Source organism: Triticum urartu, chromosome 7 (assembly GCF_003073215.2).
Source record: "Triticum urartu cultivar G1812 chromosome 7, Tu2.1, whole genome shotgun sequence".
NCBI classification, from domain to species: domain Eukaryota; kingdom Viridiplantae; phylum Streptophyta; class Magnoliopsida; order Poales; family Poaceae; genus Triticum; species Triticum urartu.
In genome coordinates this window covers 192,721,749-192,743,326 of record NC_053028.1, presented here as the reverse complement: position 1 = coordinate 192,743,326, position 21,578 = coordinate 192,721,749, and the positions used below count along the sequence as shown (strand labels likewise).

At 49.7% G+C, this 21,578-nt stretch overlaps 1 protein-coding gene across 21 annotated transcripts; it reads left to right on the top strand.

Annotated features, from left to right (window-relative positions):
- Positions 1-4,951: 4,951 nt before the first annotated feature.
- Positions 4,952-20,604, top strand: LOC125518759 (putative BPI/LBP family protein At1g04970). 21 transcript variants are annotated; one of them, XM_048683635.1, is made up of 12 exons: positions 4,952-5,434; positions 6,351-6,490; positions 12,371-12,716; positions 12,793-13,041; positions 13,248-13,373; positions 13,589-16,108; positions 16,202-16,901; positions 17,078-17,263; positions 18,741-18,815; positions 19,141-19,197; positions 19,459-19,624; positions 19,793-20,135. In XM_048683635.1, exons 1-6 carry the CDS (start codon positions 5,021-5,023, stop codon positions 13,784-13,786), a joined length of 1,473 nt encoding a protein of 490 aa, XP_048539592.1. In that variant the 5' UTR covers positions 4,952-5,020; the 3' UTR covers positions 13,787-16,108; positions 16,202-16,901; positions 17,078-17,263; positions 18,741-18,815; positions 19,141-19,197; positions 19,459-19,624; positions 19,793-20,135. The 21 variants fall into 21 exon arrangements, with proteins under 21 accessions (XP_048539592.1, XP_048539591.1, XP_048539573.1 ...); XM_048683634.1 differs by having other exon boundaries at positions 18,741-18,866; XM_048683616.1 differs by adding an exon at positions 20,259-20,604 and having other exon boundaries at positions 17,078-19,197; positions 19,793-19,909.
- The last annotated feature ends 974 nt before the right edge of the window (positions 20,605-21,578 follow it).

Here is a 21,578-nt window from a genome sequence, read left to right as displayed (position 1 = left end):
GAGAAAACATTCATTTTGGAGGCCGGGTGTGTTGCCGGCCGCTGGCTGTGTTGCCGGCAAGGACAACTATTTATTTTGGAGGCTGGCTGTGTTGCCGGCCGCTGGCTGATGCTGGCGATGGACGTGTAGGCCGCTGGCTCTGTTGCCGGCGTGATGAACTGAGCCGCTGGCCTGATGAACTAGGGCTTGGCATTTGAAAGTTGTTCCTTTTTTTAAATTAGACACAGACAGGATGAGGCAAACGGATGCGGCCGCGCGCTGGACGCACGACCACCGCATCCCAGGACACGCCCGGACACGACCCCGTTGCCCTACCCAAACGGACAGAATTCGAACAAAACAGACGTCCGTTTGGGGTCGCGCGGTGAAGTTGGCCTAATAATCATTATTATGGTAATTTTAGGTTAAACAAAAAAAAAATCACTCTAACAGTGTCGTCCGACTTCATCTTGCCATAATTTATAGAGTGCGCTTTATATCAAGCCCATGAGGCTTCGTATTTGGAGACTCCGGTGTTGCTTGAAGCACGCTTCATCCATCAACTGCTTGTGCGGGGGAAAGCTTCACCTCCCTTCGCAGTCTTTCATGTGGTCATCTTCTCTGCTCGCCAGTAACGCGGACGACCATGTCACCGGGAAGGATGGCAATTAATAGCAATCATCACGTGTCAATTGTTTTTGGCACCCCCAGCACATTTTCCCGGCACCCACTCGCTGGCGTGGCCATAAAAGAACCGTCCCTTTGCCGAATAGCTCACAACCTTCACTTTCAACACCGCTGCACTAGCCACTTTGTTCCTCCTTGTCGTCATGTCGCTTCCCTTGCGACTGGACTAGTTGCCGGGAGGAGAAGCGAATAGGATATCTAGGCAAGTACCACCGTCTAAGGCTAGGTTAAATCTATTTTTTCTGAAAAGGATTTAAATCTATTATATGTTTAGGAGAAGTACAAAACATCTCAAACATGATAAAAATTACATCAGTGTTCCTAGACAACTGAATGACCACTGCCACAGTCAGAACAAGCTGTCAACGCGTCGATGTCGCCGCTCTCCTAATGGAGCCGGCTTAACCTTCTCGGTGACAACTGAGAAGTCTTCGCACATGTGCCACTAAAGACCGGCGCCTTGGAGCCACAGTCGTCGCCATTAAACCCTTGAATAGACTTGAAGCACCTAACATCAAATCTCGTCATCAGGCACGTATGACGAGAAACTCTAACCTTGTTGTCCTAAGAAAACGGCGGGAAACTATGTCGGAGCTCCATCGATTGCGTCTAGATGGACAGATTTGAGGAGGATCGAAGTCCGAAAAACAAACCCGAAAAAGAAGCGTCGCTATCCAACCGAGCGCCACATCTATGAAGACTAAGAAACCCTAACCTAAACTATTAGCCGGAGCTGAGGCACCGAGATTCCCCTCCCTGCCACCGATCGCCGGAGCGGCGGACAGAGGGGAGGCCAATACATGGACTCATTAATGAGGCTTGAAAGGGAAAGTTTGCTCTAGCACGAAGGAGAAGGAAAGAAAATGCTTCACGGGGCAGAGTGCTGGGTTATTTACTCGCATGGAAGTACTTTATGGATGACATTTGCTCAACAACACACGCACCATAGATAACCCAACCACCTGCTGCTGTTCAGACTTGCGCATGGATGGTGCGATGTGGCACGTCGTGCAAATTCCGGCTGGCAAGTGTTCGGACTTGCGCATGGATGGTGCGATGTGGCACGTCGTGCAAATTTCAGCTGGCAAGTGTCGTCTGCATAGCACTGCTCTTACTTGTATGGCTAGGTTGAAACTGTGTTTGCATGTGGTGCCAATAACAGACACAAACACATCTAAAAAAATACACTAACACTACTACTCGTATGAGATAGTATTGGTTGTTTCAGTTCACCATGTGTTGGAACTTCCGTGACATGAACACCTTGGGCAATCCCTTGTTCAGCCTTCCAAGTATCACTTGCATCTGTCATGCCACCCCCCCCCCCCCCCCCCCCCCCCCCCCCCCCCCACCCCCCCCCCCCCCCCCCCCCCCCAAAGTGCCACCCTAGGGCCACTTTCTATGCGCCGACATCGTAAAAGGGGCAAAAACAACCTACCCAATACCTCATACTAGCGCCGGCAAACCCAGCCCAGACCCAATGCGCTGGAGGGCTTCTGGGGCGCCGGTGGAGGCAACGGCCAATTCTACTCCTCCACGCATTCTTTTTCCTGGCCCACCCAAGCACTTTGTGTCCAGCGATTCTTCTGAGGACGCCAACGACTGGGAACACAGGTTCATGGAAACGCCGGCGGAAGCGTTTTGCCCCCCAAGACGTGCTATTTTCGGTCCGGCGATTGTTCTGGGGGGCTCCAACGGCTGGAGATGCCCTAAAGAAATACTAGTTAGACTCGAAAATACCCCACGGAATCTCCTTCTAGGCGCACCCATGTTAAAAGATAATTTTAAAATAGCAAAAAAAGTCAAATAATTTTGAAACATTTTTCAGTGTGAACATGGTCCAGTGTTATACTAACATGTAAAGTTTCACCAAGAAGTGGTCTTCTGCGCGAAAGAAAATGAATTCGGTTCTATATAAAAATTACTCTCTTCGTAAAGAAATATAAGAACGTTTAGATCACACGATTATATTTCTTTACAAAGAGAGTACTGTTTAAGGTTTTTGAAGTTGCAATTTTGTTCTTTTCCCCAAAAGAGCACGGAAGTCATTTCTTCGTCAAACTTCATACATAAGTAGAACACTTGATGATGTTTGTCACAATAAGTTATAGAATTGTTTGTTTTAAACATGTTTCAAAATTAATATGGCTTAGCGAGTGCGCTGGACCCATGTCCCAAAGACCTGTATCGTGGTTAGACTCATTTTTTTTGGGCGAAGAATGCCAACAACACATCCGGAGACTGTTTGCACTCTCATCTCTACAATTGCAACTATGATTCTTTTTTTCTTTTTTGAAAAACTCAAATCTATTCACAAACATCGTGGCAGTATAAAAGAACACGAACAATAATTACATTCATATTCATAGACCATCTAAGGACAACTATAAGTACTGGAGCGAGCCGAATTCGTGTCGCCGTCGTCACCACTCCCTCAGCGGAATCGGACAAACCTCGTTATACTAGACAGTCGGAGTCTTCGTGCTAAGACCTTAAAGGACCAGCGCACCAGAACAAAAATCGTCGCTGATGGAGAATCGTAGATCGGAAGGATCCAACTATAGACACATGAACATAGACGAATAAGACCAGATCCACGCAAATCCAACGAAGACAAACACCAACCGAAATCTTGTGAAATCCACCAAAGACACACCTCCACACGCCCTCCGATGACACGGACGCACCACCGGAACGGGGCTAAGCGGAGAAAACCCCTATTCCATCTCCAATGAGTCGTCGTCGCCTCGCCTTCCTAAACAGGACACAAACCCTAAGCAGACAAAAAAAAACACCTAAAATCCAAGCATGAGCCCTTCAGCCGGCAAGGACCGAGATCCACCGCGTTTCGATGACCCTAAGGCTACAAGAGATGAGGTAGATCGACGACAGCGCCAGTAGGAGGCAAGAAACTCTAAACGCCTATGAGTATTTCTTTCTTTATCGGGAAGAAAGAATCATTTGTGTATAATTACAATTAGGATTGACTTGCTAATTACAAGCTGCAAAGGTTTAAATTCTAAAATTCCTTTATATAACCTTTGCAAAATAGGGGAAATTAGGAAGACCTATTCCAAATATGTGATTGCAAATGTGAATTGTGTCTATATGTTTTAGGCTCTATATATATACCTTCCTCATACGGTTTTATGGTGTCTTCCTTTTAAAAGGATTTCATCATAGTTTTTGTTCCTTCGATTTTTCTTTTATGGGGACTTGTTTGATATTTTATGCTTTTACTCATAAATTCTTTTTTTCTTCCTAAGAGTGATACCCCCTCCGTCCCATAGTGTAAGACGTTATTACTTTCCTATAGTTTAAAGGAAAATAAATCATTAATTGGCAATGCTACGCGTCCGTTAAGTGATAAACCGATAAAATCAGCCACCTCGACAACCGTCGAATGCCGCCCAAAACAGCCGTCCGATCTATCGTCCCAGCCAATTGGGACCCTTGAACAACTAGCTTGTTACGCTCATGGCTTTACAATAAGGACCTTGTTGCAAAGGTCCACCGAGATAGCACCACTACCTCGCCATGGCTTGAGCGCCTTAACCATGGAGCATCGCCGCCCGCTGGAGTTGTCGCGCCTCCTCCGACCCAGAACCCCGAGCAGCTACCTCTACTCCAGCACGCCGACAACGAACTCTCACACCAGGCAGTCCTCTGGCGATTTCTGCAATCGAAGCTATGTTTCTGAAACTCGTACACTCTAACGCGCGGCGCTTTCTGCAACCGGGGCTATGTTTCTGAAACAATACCTCTGTTGCAGAAGAGAAAATATTTTGAAACAATATAAATTTTCTTTTTTTTTAAACAAGACCTCTGTTGTAAAAACTTTCTGAAACTAGACCTTATTATGAAAAGAAAAACTTCACCACCAAACCCTTTTTTTCTTTCTGAAAACAAGATCTCTATTGCAGGAAACTTCTGAAACAAGACGCTTGTTACAAAAACAACTAGCTGCACGGCAGCACGGGACATGTAGTCAGCGCGAGTGCTCGATCAAAATCAATCTAACGGCTATGCAGGCGGCGGATGTTGTGTGTGCATCCGCCCGCTTAAGGATAGCGTTTTTTGCCAAAAGAACCTCATTATTTTTGTTTTCTTTACAGCTATGGCACGCACGTAATTTTAGAAACTTATATTTACCGTGTGATGCAGATAAATGTGTTCTTTATTCTGTTTTAATAACTGCAGGAAGCATGTTTTTTTTTCCTAGTCCTTATTGATTTGATTTGGAACTCCGCGAATCGATGATGACTCAGAGTACACCAGACTGCCGCTGCTACCTGCCTTCCTTCCTTCCTCTTCTTCCTTCCGCCGCCCGCCTCCTCCCCCTCGCCCACCCGCCATGGCCCATCACCACCTCCTCCCTTTACTCCTCCTCCTCCTCCTGCCCCTCTTCGCCTCCGCCGCGGCCACCGGCGACGAGGCGCACCTCTCCGCGGTGATCGGCGACACAGGCCTGGCCTTCGCCAAGGACGTGCTGATCGGCGAGGCGGTGCGGTCGCTCACCCCGCTCCGCCTCCCCGGGGCGGAGAAGGCCTTCCGCGTGCCCTTCCTCGGCGGCATCCGCGCCGCCGTCTCCAACATCACGCTCTTCCACCTCGACGTGGGGGATGACTCCGTCGTCCGCCTCGGCGACTCGGCCCTCGTCGTCGTCGCCTCCGGCATTACCGCCAACATCAGCATGGCCTGGAGCTACTCCTACTACTCCTGGTACTTCCCCGTGGAGATCTCCGACAGAGGCACCGCTTCGATCCTGGTAATCGACTAATTTCCTTTGGCTATTGCGGGCCAGAAGGGGGCGGGATTTGGTGTCGAATGTGCTAGATTTGGTTTGCCATTGTCGTGAAATTCGGTGTGAACTCTGGTTGATTTATTTTGACGGCATCATTGAATTTGTATGCTAGCACTAGTTTGACACCAGAACATAAGCGCCCGGGCTTGGATATTTCTAACTTCTAACGGTGGTTATGTGAATTGTGCGAGTTCCGTGCTTAAGAACCGCGACCTTTAGTAGTACTTTTGTATGCCTTATGAGTTTGAGTTTACCTAACTGTCTAGTGTATTGAAGTGTGAGTTAGTTCCTGACAATCTCTTCAATTTGATGGCTCAAAGAATGGACAGCAGGGGTATAGTGTAAGAATTGTACTTTAAGGGTGAGGATACTCATTGATACAGCAATTACAAGCTGGAGACCAGTACTATCCTACTGGCTCTGTTTTGTTTCTGGTTGTTACATACCATTCGTTTTTCTTTAATTGCTTGAAGAATATTGTGAAGTCTATGTTATCTTTTGGAAACAATAAAAACTTGATCATAAACATCTGAAAATCAAATCATTGAGTGTGGCGAAACACTACACATCATTGTCCCTTTACTGATTTTTCTCGACAGTTAAAGTTATGCTTGAGGAATAAGTCTAATAACTATCATCAACATCATGGTCTTAAAATCTGAAATAACTAGTCAAATGATAGGTAATGCTTCATATTATATTCAAGATATGCTCTCTATATGACTTATGAATTATGATGATATCCTATTATTGCATCATGTAAACTAGGAGCTTCCTAGTCAACTAAGATTCTAAGGTTACTTTCTATTCTATCTTTAGTTGTTGTTTATCTGTTCAGCTAATGAGAAGAAGCAACTCATGAATTTTCCACGTGTGTAAGGTTCAAGGAATGGAAGTTGGGATAACCATGGAAATCAAGAATTACAATGGAAGTTTGGCTCTGAACGCCACGCAATGTGGTTGTTCTGTGAAGGACCTGGTGATATCTCTGGATGGTGGAGCATCTTGGTTTTATCAAGGGTATGTTCTCCTTGTGTATCACTTTAAAAATAAATGCTAAAAAATAAAATACAAGTGGTAGTACTTGAGGATTTAGAGTTTATGAAATGATGTCCCGTGGTGCAAAAAGTGCATAATTTTGTGAGACTAAGACAAACATACGTGATATTTTAAGTGAGCCATGATTTAGTTCAAGTTTTGTACATCTTTTGTGACTATAAAACAAATGAAATGTGATAGGAGCTAGGGTTCTTCCCGGTCTTGGACGTAGGTTGTAGGGGAACGAGGGAGGCGGGCGAGGGCTGGAGCGCGGCGGCCGGCGCGTGGCGCCGTCCTTGCGTGGTGCGGCGGCGGCGAAGACAGGAGGCGGCTAGGGTGTCTTATTGCTTAAATCTCAAAATAGTCTTACAACTTGTATATATAACCATGACATGAAATAAAAACTAAGATAACTTGCGGGCTAAGCTTGCCCGGTGGGCCTCCTACGGCCGTAGGTCCGGCCGGTCATAACATCTCTCCCCGCCTGCGCAAACAGCTCGTCCTCGAGCTGAAAGTCGGGGTAGTGTTGGCGGAACTCCTCGCGCTGCTCCCAAGTAGCGTCCTCCTCTGAAAGTCCAGCCCACTGATTCAACACGTACCAGGAGCCGCGACGCAGCTGCGCCTTCAATGCCTTCTCCGACTCAGGAAGTAGACGCCCGTCGGTGACCGGCGGCAGTGCGGGAGGAACCGTGGGTGGCTCTCCACGGAAGGGTTTGAGCAAACCCACATGGAAGACATCATGGATCCGCGCACCTGCCGGAAGCTGAAGACGGTAAGCCACTTTCCCAATGCGTTCCAGGATAGCAAAGGGACCGACATAGCGAGGACCCAACTTCCTCTTCGCGCGGGGGTCCAGGGACTGCGTACAGCGATGAAGTAGACGCAGCCACACCCAATCCCCACCGCGAACTCCGCCTCGCGATGGTTGTCGTCGTAGTAGTGTGTGGCCAACTGCTAGGCCTGAAGGAGGCGTTGCCGGACTTCTGCCAGCATCTCGTCACGGTTGCCCAGAAGAGCACCGGCCGCCTTGGTCCGTGCCAGGGCCGGATCAACAGGAAGAATCGGCGGGGGCGGCCGGCCATAAACCACCTCAAAAGGCATAGCACGGAGGGCGGAGTGATAAGAGGTGTTGTAGCAGTACTCCGCCCACGATAGCCAGTCCACCCATGCGCGAGGGCGATCACCTGTAACACAACGCAAATACATGGCAATCACCTTGTTAACGACCTCGGATTGGCCGTCCGTCTGAGGGTGGAAGGCTGTGCTCAGGCGGAGCTTAACGCCTGCCAGCCGGAAAAGGTCGCGCCACATGTGTCCCGTGAACACGGGGTCCCGATCACTGACGATCGAAGATGGGAACCCGTGGAGACGGACAATACCGTCGAAAAAGGCCCGAGCGACAGACGCCGCCGTGTAAGGATGACCGAGCGCGATGAAGTGGCCATACTTGGAGAAGCGATCGACCACCGTGAGAATGACGGACTTGCCGCCCACCTTGGGGAGGCCCTCGATGAAGTCCATGGAAATGTCCGCCCAGACCTGGGACGGCACCTCCAAAGGCTGGAGCAAGCCAACCGGTCGAAGAGTCTTCGTCTTGTTGCGTTGGCACGTCACACAAGACCGTACCCAGTCACGGACCAGGGCACGATGACCTGGAATGTAGAAGTCGGCGCGGAGACGATGGAGTGTCTTCTGCACACCCTCATGGCCTACCAAGTGGGCGAGGCGCAGCACCTGATGACGGAGATCGTCATGCGACGGAACAAAAACCCGGCGCCCATGGAGGAGCAGGCCATCAGCGAGGCGCCATGGCTCATCCAGCTCCCCCGCAGCCAGCTGCTGCTGAAGGAGGAGCGCGTCAGCCGCTGCTGCTGTCACCCGTCGGATGTCGGTGAAGAAGGCGAAGGAGGGCCCGGTGATGATGCAGCAGGCCGCCCCCTCAGCCGCACCGTCGGTAGTGTTGGCGTCACACCGAGACAGGGCGTCGGCGACGGTGTTAAGGTGACCCGGACGGTACTCGACAGTGAAGTCAAACCCAAAGAGTTTAATGATCCACTGGTGCTGCGGCACGGTCGAGAGCCTCTGATCTAGCATGAACTTGAGGCTGTAGTGGTCCGTACGGATCCGGAAGGAGCGACCCCAAAGATAGGGCCGCCAGTGACGCACCGCCTGTACCAAGCCAATGAGCTCGCGCTCATAGGCCGCCAGCTTTAGATGGCGAGCGGCAAAGGGCCGGCTGAAGAAGGCGAGGGGTCCATCGCCCTGATGAAGGACCGCACCGAACCCCGCACCGGAGGCGTCGCAGTCGACGGTGAACGGTAGGTCGAAATCAGGCATCTACAGGACGGGACCCGTCGCGAGGGCCCCCTTGAGGGCCTCGAACGCCGTGGTGGCCTCATCCCAAGAAAAGGCGTCGCGACGGAGAAGGCACGTGAGCGGGGCCGCGATGAAGCCAAACTCCCGGATGAATTTTCGGTAGTACCCTGCGAGGCCCAGAAATCCGCGGAGACTGCGGAATCGGCCAGGCAGCGACGGCCGCCACCTTATCGGCGTCCATGGCCACCCCCTCGGCCGAGATGACGTGGCCGAGGTAAGCGACAGAAGGCGTCCCGAACGAGCACTTCGAGCGCTTAAGATGATGGCGCGCCCGAAGCTCGTTGAAGACGATGGCCACATGCTGGAGGTGCTCTGCCCAAGAGGCGTTGTAGATAAGAATGTCATCAAAGAAAACGAGCACAAACCGACGTAAGTAGGGCTGGAGGACATTGTTCATCAGGGCCTGGAAGGTCGCCGGGGCGTTGGAGAGGCCAAAAGGCATCACCAAGAACTCGAAGTGGCTGTGATGAGTCCGAAATGCCGTCTTGGCGATGTTGTCTGGGTGCATGCGCACCCGATGGTACCCTGACCGAAGATCCAGCTTGGTGAAGAAGCGCGCCCCATGCAGTTCATCCAGGAGCTCATCGACCACCGGGATAGGAAACTTGTCCTTAAGTGTGAGAGCATTAAGAGCGCGGTAGTCGATGCAGAAACGCCACGTGCCGTCCGATTTGCGAATGAGGAGGACCGGCGCCGTGAATGGCGACGTGGAGATCTGGATAATGCTCGCGGCAAGCATGAGGGCACACTACCGCTCCAACTCGTCCTTCTGCAGCTGAGGGTACCGGTAGGGCCGTACTACCACCGGTGCTGAGCCCGGCAGGAGGTGAATACGGTGGTCGTAGACCCGGGCTGGTGGAAGGCCCTGCGGCTCCTCAAAGAGATCATGGTGCTGCTGCAGGAGGTGGTCCAACAGCGGATGCTCGGCCTCGGTGGTGTGGCCGCGGCCAGCTAGAGTGGGGGCGTCGCCGAGGTGCCTCTAATGCCCTCCCACCGGACGCGGCGGCCGAGACGCCAGAAGGTCATCGTCAGGGCGTCGAAGTCCCAAAGGATGGGACCGAGAGTCCGCAAGAAGTCGACGCCGAGGATGAAGTCGAAGCAGCCCAAGTCAATGTCGGCGCATGTGATGGTGAAGTGCTCGTCGCCGATAATGATGGGCACGTCTTGTGCTAGCCCATGGCAGCGGAGGCGGTCGCCATTAGCGACGGTGACCTGCAGCTGCTCCCCGCCTGTCGGCTGTAGCGCTAGGCGCCGCATGGTGGCCTCAGGCAAGAAGTTATGCGTGGAACCTGTGTCCAAGAGGGCCACCAGACGCTCGCCCTGGATCGTGAGCGGTAAAAGCATCATCCGTTCATCACGGATGCCGGCCAGCGCGTGGTGCGAGACGACGAGGGCCGTCGCCGGAGCGGGCGCGGGTGCAGGCGCTGGCTCTGTGGCGGCTGGGTCGCCGAGTCCATCACCGGGTGTGTCATCCTCGGTCTCGTCGGTCGTCTCCAAGTAGAAGAGGCGCGGGCAGACATGGCCCGGGGCATAGGGCGCATCACGGTTAAAGCAAAGCCCCAAGCGCCGGCGCTCGAGCTGCTCCGCCTGAGAGAGGCGCCGGAAAGGGCGCGTCGCGGCCGGGGTGGCTGCCGGTGATGCGATCGAAGGCGTGGGTGCTGGCGGGGGTGGGTGGGGAGGGTGCCGGCCCCCACGAGACGAGGGCGCCGGCGTCAAGGCCTGGGCGCGACGCTCGAATGCCCGAGCATAGTACATGGCCGTCTGGAGGTCTTGGGGCCCCTTCAGCTCGACGTCCACGCGGATGTGGTCGGGAAGGCCGCCGACAAAGAGTTCCGCCCGCTGTAGGGCCGTCACACCCGGCGCGTGACACGCCAAGGCCTGGAAGCGGTCGGCGAAGTCCTGCACCGTGGAGGTGAAGGGTAGGCGGCCCAACTCGGCCAGGCGGCTCCCGTGCATTGGCGGCCCGAAATGAAGGAGGCATAACTCGCGAAAGCGCTCCCATGGGGGCATGCCGCCCTTGTCTTGCTCGAGGGCGTAGTACCACGTCTGGGCTGCACCGCGGAGGTGGTAGGAAGCCAGCCAAGTGCGCTCCGACGCGGGCGTGCGCTGCCCACGGAAAAACTGGTCACACTGGTTGAGCCAGTTAAGCGGGTCCTCCGAGCCGTCATAGGTGGTGTAGTCGATCTTGGTGAACAGGGGCGGCGTCTGAGTCGTCGCGCCAGGGCCCATCGGCTCGGCGATGCGGAGAGCTGAGGACGGTGCCCGGTCAATGGTGGGGAGGCCGGCGTAGGCCCCGTGGAGCCAGACGAGGCCCCGAGCTGCAGCGTGGGCACCGACGGGTCCCCGGCCTCCGTGTAAACTGGCGGTGGCGACGTCCCGGTGATCCAGGCCGGAATCGGAGATGGTGACGGTGGGAACCGGACCTGCTGGATCGGGAGACCTCCCGGTGTGGACTGGCCTAGGCCGGAGTTGGGCGGCGGCGGTGGAATCTGGACCGGCGCAGCAGGCGCGGATGGCGCGGGCCAGGACGGCCACTGCGGGGCTGGGGCGGGCGCGGGAGGCGTGGGTGGTGCCGCGAGCGCCGGCGCAGGCCACTGTGGCCAGGAAGCAGCTGGCGCGGCCGGCGGCTGGAGCGCCGGGTAGCCCTCGGCGATTGCCGCGGGGACCGAGTACCAGGGCAGGGCCGGCGGTCCGGAGGGAACGGCCGGCGGCAGAGGCGGTGGCGGCCCGTACGGGCTGGCCAGGTAGAGTCGGATTCCCTGGACCGCGACGACCAGGTCGTTGAGGACACCGGCCATGGCCTCCGGGGAGTAGAGGGTCGGCATGGTAGATGGTGATTGCGGCGGATCCGTGGCGGGGGGGGAGGGGGGGCGACTGGCCGGTCGACGCGCCGGCGGTGGAATCCATCGGCGCCGAGGGAAGGCCCAGCGGGGCCGTGGCGATCGGCGATGGCACGGCGGCGGTGGTGGTGGTGATGACATGGTCGAAACAAAGCTAGCTGATACCAAGGTGATAGGAGCTAGGGTTCTTCCCGGTCTCGGACGTAGGTTGTAGGGGAACGAGGGAGGCGGGCGAGGGCTGGAGCGCGGCGGCCGGCGGCGTGGTGCCGTCCTTGCGCGGTGCGGTGGCGGCGAAGACAGGAGGTGGCTAGGGTTTGGGGTTTCCGGCTCCTCTGGGAGCCGGGCAATAGAAATAGTCTTATTGCTTAAATCTCAAAATAGTCTTACAACTTGTATATATAACCACGACGAGAAATAAAAACTAAGATAACTTGCGGGCTAAGCTTGCCCGGTGGGCCTCCTACGGCCGTAGGTCCGGCCGGTCATAACAAAATGTCATTCACAGGTTTGGTCAGCCTCCTTTATAAATACGAACATATCTGATCATTTTATTTGATGTTTTCTTTTTTTATAAATATAATCAAGCACGTCAAAGGCAAAGTTCTCCTAGTTTAATTATGTTTCCTCCTTGGCCTTCTTTTTTAAGGTTTATAAATGCTTTTGAAGACCATATTAGAGCTGCGGTTGAAAAGGTAATACCGGAAAATATTATTGACAGCACATCAAAACTGGATTCGTTGCTTCAAGGTCTTCCTAGGAGTGTTAGTCTGGACAATGTCACTGCTCTGAACATGACTTTTGTCAATGATCCACTATACGGGAATTCCACGATTGAGTTTGATATCAATGGATTGTTCGCTTCTGCAGTTGCTAAGACTAGCAATTTGCAGAAGCATCCCCAGCTTTCATTATCTTGTGGTGGAGCATCAAATATGCTTTTGCTTTCACTCGATGAAGATGTATTCAACTCGGCATTAGAGGTTTACTTCAAGGTAATTAAACATTTTTATTAATACGTCAAGAATGTTCCACCTTGTGGGTTTTACATTATCCCTTTTCCCCTTTCAGGCTGGTTCCATGCATTGGGTTGTAGACAAAGTTCCTGATCAATCTCTACTGAATACAGCAGGCTGGAAATTTATCATTCCTCGCTTATATTGGAACTATCCAAATGATGACATGGTCCTGAACATTTCAATGGCCTCATCCCCACTGATGAGGATTACATCTGAAAAGATTGGTGCTACCATTAATGCAGACATGATAATTGATGTTTTACATGGCACAGAGACGGTACCAGTTGCATGCATCTCTGTAGTAAGAAATCTCAAATTCTGAACTTTTATGATGTGCTTTTGTTGCTCCATTGCTCCAAGATGGGAGCGAAGAAATTTCAGATGTGTTTACCATCACTGGTTGCACTAACTTCTCTTAACTTCAGCATCACTATTTTGAAATTTCAAACCATATATTAATATTTCCAAGTAGGGTTCTAACAGCTGGAATGATTTGTTTCCTTGCAGATTGTTAGCGCGTCAGGTGTTGTGGAGGCATCAGGGAATAAAGTATATGGTACCGTTGGCTTAGATAATTTCTCTTTATCCTTGAAGTGGAGTAAAATCGGAAACTTCCATATGTCTTTGATTCAGGTATTCCACTGTCTTTATGCACATTTATTTTATTTATTTATTATCATTATTAAGGTGATTCGAATTATTCTGTTAGTTGACTTCTGGCTGCCTACTGCTCACATTTTATTTCCTATATAGCAACGGATAGGCATGTGCAGAACACCATTGCAAGTGCAGGCTTTTTCTACATCTATGATTTGTATATTAAATCATCACGGTTGTTTCATTTTCAGGGAGTGATACGGGTTTTCTTGAACACGGTATGCATGCCGTATCTGAACTCGCACCTGGGGAATGGATATATCTTACCTGTGGTTCATGGCTTCACTTTGAAAGACGTACATGTAGTTACTTCTGCCGAACAGTTGATGCTCTGTTCAGATATTACCTTCGCAAATGCAAGCCGCTTGGCGGCTTTGCCAGTTTTGTGATACCGGGTTGTACAGAGCCTGTAACTTCCATCCGAGCCACAAACTAGGCCCTGGGGGAAGAGACGACACTTGCACATATGTGTACATTATTGTTCATAGTCTCTTTGTTGAAATTATTCACATTCATTTGTACAAATTTGTTTCCACTTATCTAACACTCTCTCCGTCCCAAAATAAATGTCGCTGATTCAGTACAAAGTTGTACTAAATCAGCGACACTTATTTTACGACGGAGGGAGTACAATTCATTCTTGCATATTGATCTGTTGGAAATGAAGTAGTGTCCATGTCTGGTATGTGCACAGCTAGCCACATTAGGATTTAGAAATGTCATATATTCCTTATTGAATTTGTGTACTTTCTAGTACTCCCTCTATAAACTAATATAAGAGTGTTTAGATCACTACTTTAGTGATCTAAACGCTCTTATATTAGTTTACGGAGGGAGTACAAGTTTGAAGAATCTGTAAGCATGGTGCTACTGTACATTGTGGGAAGTTTTGCAGATCAAACGTATTGAATAGATTGATTTGGAAAGTGGTACCTTCGAACCATATCAATGGATTCAGAAAAGCAGGGCTTGAATTAATCCACCAACTTGTACGGTATTAGCTTGTCTTGGTCGTGTGAATCATGCAATGTGTTAGGGACTCTTTGGATTAAAAGAATTTTTTGGAGGATTCATTTCTTAGGATAGTTTTTTCTATAGAGCTTGCTTCGTTTGTACTCCTTTCGTTCCGAATTACTTGTTGCAAGTATGGATGTAGGATACATCCATACTTGGTGACGAGTAATTCAGAAAGGAGGGAGTAGGATTAAAACCTATAGAATTTTCTTGATGTTCTACTTCCGCGGTCTTGGTTTATTAGCCCCTTTTGTATTTTGAGTCAAATTTTGAGATGAGAGGGAGGTCAGGAAAAGGGGTATCTCTACTCCTAATGTCTCAGTTGGTAGTCCGCGTTCCGGATTTTATTTTCGTCTCACCTCACCCGGTCTTTTTTGGTACTTTTTTGATACTTTCTTCCACCTCCCGCTCAGCCGCGAAAAACCAAGAAAAAAACCCCAGCCAAATCCCCCACGCGCCTAACCTCCCGTAGAACCCATCTGTCACGAACGAAAACAAACCGATGAAAACAAACCGGCGAAGATTAACCAACGAAAAAAATCACTGACCAAACTCCCGCACGTACGACCGAGGTATCGTGGATTCGTGCCCTCGAGCGAGAAACAGTCGCCCGACTCTCTGCCCTCGTTCGCCCACCGCCGCCCTTCGTCCTTTGGCCGCCGCCCTCCAGATCCCTTCGCCTCCTTCCGACGCCGCCAGCCCCCGACCTCCTCCCCGGCTCCTGGCGCCGCCCGCCCCCCACATCTCACCTCCCAGGTAAAAAAAACCCGCCGCCCCTCCTCTCGATCCACCCCCTCCCGCTGCGACCTCTCTCTTCCCTCGTCTCCCGCTCCACCGCCGCCGCCCCATCTCCCGCTCCGCCATCGCCCTGCCTGACGGCACAGGGGAAACCCTAGATCACGCGCTCCACCACCCTATCTCCCTGCCCTTCGTCTCGCCGTCGCCGGAGGAGCGGCCGACGAAGCCCGCGTCACCTCTAAGGAAGGCGACGGTGGGGCCCTTCGTCCGTTTTCGTAGGCCATGGCTGCCTGAGCGGCCCGGAGGATGGACTGCGCGGTGTCTGCGCGTAGAGGTGCGGCGTATCCCGTGCAGGCGAGCTCGTCGCAGCGTGCGGGAGGGCGTGGCGCTGTGGCTGTGTGGTGGAGGGCGCCGTGGAGCAGGGCGTCGATCTGGAGGGCGTGGGCCGGAGCGCCCGTGCTCCGGGCCGCAAGGAGGCTCGCGGGCGCGTCGCCGGCGTGCGGCGCAGGGCGCCAGAGTTGATGCGGCCTCGGCCGTTGGTCTAGCGGCGCCCTGCTGCTCGAGTGGGCAGGCGGGCCGGCCAGATCTGGCTGTCTGTGGAGGCGGGCGTCCCTGCTGATGGCGCTGCTGGCCTCCAGAGGGCGGGCGTTCTTGGACGTGCTCCTTGGCGCGGCTGTGCGGGGCGTGCGGCTGCACGTGAGGGCTGGCGCGGATCTGGGCATGGCAGCGTGAAGTGGCCGTTTCTCTGGCTCGATCTACTGCTACGGTGTCCAGGCGACCGGAAGGAGATGGTCGGTGGTTGGAGGGGCTGTAGGCGCGCTGGTCTTACACGGTGAGGGTTGGCGAGGTGGGCTACTCGGTTCCACTGGTTGGATGGTTAAGGTTGCCGGTGAAAGCTGAACTCCGGCAGTGGCCGGAGTTGTCGATGGCGGCACCGGCAGGCTGTTTCCTTGCTAAAGGTATCAATGTTGCAGTCCTCACCTTCCACTGCCCCATGTCTCCCCCTGTGATTCACTGAAAACCTGATTCGATCCAGCTTGCTTGCTTTGTAGTGTATTGCGCAGCAGCCAGACATGCCCATCCGGCCGGAAAGGAATCGGCAAGCTGCAGATTGATCAAGCTAAGTAATTTTCTTATCTTTGTTTGCACGGCCAGATAGCACGCCTTCTTGCTGATTACTTCTTCCCGTACACTCACGTGAAACAACATAGATTCACTAATTGATTTCGGCCAGATGCGCTAATACAGAAAGTTAGAATTATTTGACCTATGAATTCATTATAAATGTACCGTGCTTTGTGCTGACAATGAGTTCAGAGCATCTAGCATTGCCGAAGTCATATCGGTTAACACACTAACACTGATCACCACCCTCACACAGGAAAATGCCTCTGCGATATTTGATAGTCCAGTCAAGAAACCAATATGTTCCGTCCTCCTCTATTTTGCAATAACTCGCTCGGTTTTCCTGATCCTTCGTGTCCTTTTCCTATCAAGGCTGGTAGTTATTCCTCTTCTTGATTGTTTTGTGTGTCGTCACAGGTGTCGTGGCTGGAGGCCACATGGACCCCACCTCCGCCGCAGGGGCAACGTGTATTTCCTCTTGCTTCACCGCCTTATAGCCAAGCAGACCAGGAGTGACCTCCTCTCCTACTACACCAGCGGCCTTCACTGGCTCTGGAGACATGCTGGCCATTGACGCTCCGACGCCGATGAGTAATCAGTTCCATCATTGACATATAACCTGACAAGGTAGTGGCACATGCTCTCCTCATCGTGATATGATCTAATTATTATTCTCTTGATCTTGATGTGTCGTTTGCTGCCTGTTTATCTTTACTTTAACTGCTCACTACAGAGTACGATTGTCGGTATATACTCTCATTCCATGATTTATCTTTACTTTAACTGCTCACTTCATCTCACAGTTGTTGGGCAGGATGGGTTCCGTTGGCGTTGTGGTCCAGACACAATAATTCTTTGAAGCAGCGCCGTAGTGGAATGATGTAAAAAAAGTGTGATGTGCCACAATTTGGATGAAATGATTTCTAGCTGCTATGAGGAACGAAGCTTAATCGGTGACTGCACTCTTTTTAACCAAGCTTCAGTCTAAGGTAAATGATACCACATATTATGCCTCCTCTTTTTAATCTTCTATTTCTCATGCTGAAGTGTTGCTATTAATACTTGTATGTTAATTTAGCTATTGGAATCCTTCGTCATCTTCCTGTTTGGTTTAGTAATTATTTGGGAGATAATCACTTTGGGGTTTCAGGCACCTTGGTATGCACATGGCAATGCAGAGCCCAAGAATATGATTCTGGACAGTAACCTGTAGTTTCATCAACCATACTTCTGGTCATACTATTGTACCTACAATCACTCTCATTCAATTTTTTTTAGAGGAACTGCATTTCACCGATCTGGACATTCAGTTAAGGAATTTGAAAGGTTCAGTTCATACATGATTGATATGTGCATTTAATTGCAAGGTCAAAACTTTTACTGAGATGCTTCTTTGCCCCATTACAAGTTACGAATGACACTTATTTTCAAGTTTGACGTCTAATTGCTCCCTTCTTGATGCATAATTTTCAGCAATCAAGGTTGGTCGCTACCTTACCCTGTCCTCGCATAGTTAATAGAAATCCAATTTAAGGTTCTATAATTAAATACAACGCCAAGAAGCACTACCGCGGGCATCATGTGTGCTTGAAACAAATCTTCTCTTTTTCTAAAAGAGTGGTATCAATTTGTTCGGAATTAGAATATTCCTCTTTTTGAAACACTCACATGTCTTTTGATTATTCTAACCTGGGACTAAGTACAGTTGGATGCAAGCTTGATATGTAAGTACGTCTTAGTTTAATTATTAGTCCTTGACCATGAGCAAGAATCTAGCTAGATGGGCTTTCATGTTACACATATATGCTTGTTACTGGTTTGCGAGCTAATATCTATTAATTAATTAGTTAATTCTTGAATTAACCTGTAATTTGCTAACTATTATTGGTTATCACCGTCCACCATCTTCGTTTGGTTGTAAGTTGTTGACCATTAGCAAGAAGCTAGCTAACTGTGTGTGCATGCCACACACGTGCACATATATCAGTTGTTGCGAGTTAAGATCATCTGCCAACTACCTTTATATGTAATTGTGTGCTGCATTCTCACTGCTTCCAGTAGATACTATCATTTCAGAGTTCACCTAAAATTTGCAATGTTCAAATTTTTGGGATCAAAAACACAACTTTTTTTAAATTTAAGCCAATATAAAGTGTGTGCAGGTTGACTTTTAAACCATTTTTGCTTACAAGAAGCTTATCAGTTGTAATGTTTAGCACCTACATAACCTGATGGTCATGTAGTGACTTGGGATTGGCGATTAAAGAAACATGGGTATCGAGCATATTAATGTGAGAAGTAGATATACAATATGTTATAAAGGAGAAGACAAGTAAATATTGAGTGTGAAAGATACGTATGATTTTTTTACTATCATATGAATTATTGAATTTAATCTGGTATTCAACGCCTCAAAATTAGATTTAATACATGCTACTACACCATTACTTATCTCTACTATTAAAGGAGAATTTGACAAGTAATCAAGCAAGTCAGCACTATCGTCGATGGAAGTTGTCGTGCGGAGATGGAAGTTGACAAGTAAGTTTCTCCATGAAGCTGATCTGATGTGAAGCTTGTGCCAGATAAAAGGTTAATTGAGTTCTCATCTCCAATATGTGTGCATTCTAACTATCCTTGTTGATTCAGTGGTTCCATGATGCTACATTTCACTTGTTTTTCACCTCTTGATGGTACTATGGACAGAAGGCGTTTGCTAATTTGCACATTAATTTTTTTTGATAAACTGTGCCAATATCACCTGCATTATGATTTTTAAATTATTGATCCCTGCTATAATGTAGCGTGCCCACATAACAAGTATTCCGCAATCTTCGCAAGCATGTATTTGTTTGTCTAACTGTAGGTGGAAGAACAAGATCCACTGTGTGTGCAACGGCAACAATAAATATCATGTCATTAGGTAGACTTCTGATAATTCTACTCTGCATTTTTTTTGCTTTAGTAGAAGTGTTCTGCCGCATTATTCTATGGGCCACAAATTTTCTACCATCCTTACATTAACTCAAGGTTGTGTCCTGGTGCTGACTTATTTGAGTTTTCTAATTGAGTTTGTTGTGCTATGCTGAATATCTTTGTCATGTAGGATGTTTTCTAATTTTTTTGTTATGTAAAAGTTTTCAGTTTGCATCTTAATGACACTGAGGTTACTCTATGAACACAGATCATGTCATTTGACTTCCCGGAGAACTACATATTCCTGGCTATTGGAAGGGTCAGGTCAGTACTGAGTTGATTGCCCAGAGAGTTGAGTTTGTACAGGAGGCTGATAAAAGAAGTCACTTGATGGATCTGCTCCATGTGCAAAGAGACAGTTCAGATCAAGGGAGGTAATATTTTGATTGTCCGTTATTTTTATTATTCAATCACTTACTCTGACGTTTTGTTGTTCTTTAGTTTCTCTTAAGATTAGTTGTGGAAGTACTCTGGAGGTGCTCCAAGTAGAGAAAGCAGATCTTTATTCCAAGTGATCATTTTTCTGCCGTCCTTTGCTGCAGCAAGCTCTCATACTTGTCTTAGTGGAGAGTGGAGACCAAAAGGGGTGCCGACTCACTGGAGAACTGGTTTTGTATGAATGGATTTTCAGCGACTTCAGTTCATGGTGATGGAAACCAGTAGGTTTATCCTTTTTTTTCTCCTTCAGAACCTCCCATTTTTGCTTGGAGCATATCTATTTCTGCTTGTTCTCTGGAATGATGTAATAATCGGTCAGTTGCTACCATCAAATGAATATTGCCAATTTACTATTCCTTTGGTTTGTTTGACAGACTATTGTAGCTTTCGTACTTTCCAGGTATTGCTATCACACATCAAATACTTATTTACTGATTTGCTCCAAAATTCCTGTTGTTTGAATCTTCTTACCTGTTGATGAATACTGGACGTTTGTTCTTATGAAACTAAAGATGTTTGTGTTATCAAGGGATGTTTTTTCTTGGCATATTGATGTACCAACTCTTACAGGAAAGAGATGCATCCACGGATGCCGCAGTTGACTGCATCTTCAACCTTGGGGAGATTAGTGATATTTGGCTATGTTAGAGGATCAATGATAGAGGAAAAAGTTATTAGGATAATAGAAGTTGTTAGGCTATTTTTCTTTGTACATGTGATTTTAATCCTGAGGTAGGAGGGTTTGTATGAGTGCAACTATCACCTCTCATGCAATGCTAAAAGGGGAAAGGAAAAAAATCAGAGGACTTTGTGATCTTTTATGTATATCATTGCAAAATTGTATGGGAAAATTGTTGAATTTGTCAAAACTTCGAGGATGGAATTGATGACGAATGTTGCAAGTCATTCTAAGTTAGGGATGATGGGTATGTGTATGGCAATGTGGCGAGCTTGGAGAAAACATATGACAATTTGTAGCTGGGTGGTAATGTAGAGCTTTTTTTTAGAGAAAAGGCGAAGGTCGAGCCCAACCTTTTCCAACATTGAAATAACAAAGCCATCAACCAGCCAGGATTACAAGAGGAATACAATACAACGAAAATAAAAGCGAAACGGAAGTAAACGATACAAGGTACAAAACAGAACAGACTCAACCGACCACCGCCGTGCCAACACTGGCAACCCAACAGGACCATGAGAAGGGAGCACCTCGCGCTTGCATCGTGTCGCTATCTGCATGCAGGGACCAAACATGGTCTGTTTCCACCTCCGTAAAGGGCCACTACACTTCACCCAGGCTCGATGGGTGCCGCACCGGGCGGCAAAGTGGATCCCTAGAACCCAGAGCCACGGTGCCCAAGCTATCAAAGGAGAATAGCATAAACGAACCCACAAGCAATGAGTAACCAACCACATTGGCACCGTCGTCGGCATCAGAAAGGCACCACGTCGGTCGAGAGTTGCTTATCGAAGGAACAATCCATGGGGCAGGCCAAAAGGGCCAACACCAAGCACCAACCGAAGTCAAGCAACAAGTTGCCAGAGATGAGAACAGGTCGACAACGCCACCACTATTCCCCCACCTCTAATAGATCCCGGGGGGCGCCTTCTGGAAGGAGCACGACACCATGATGCCATCGCCGTTCAAAGCAGGGGACCAAAGGCTTTCACCCACGCTAAGGGGGGGGGGATAGGGGAAGATCCTCACCAAAGCCTCCCGGCAGGGGGTCGACACCAAAAGGTCTCGACATCGATGTGGCCGCCACGTCGGCCAGAAGACTCCTCCGGATCCATGCCTTCCCACCAGGTCTGTGGAGCCAGCACACGGGGACAGTGAACACGGCGGCCAGGCATCGTAGCCAGCTTAGAACGGAGTAGATCGGGCCGCGG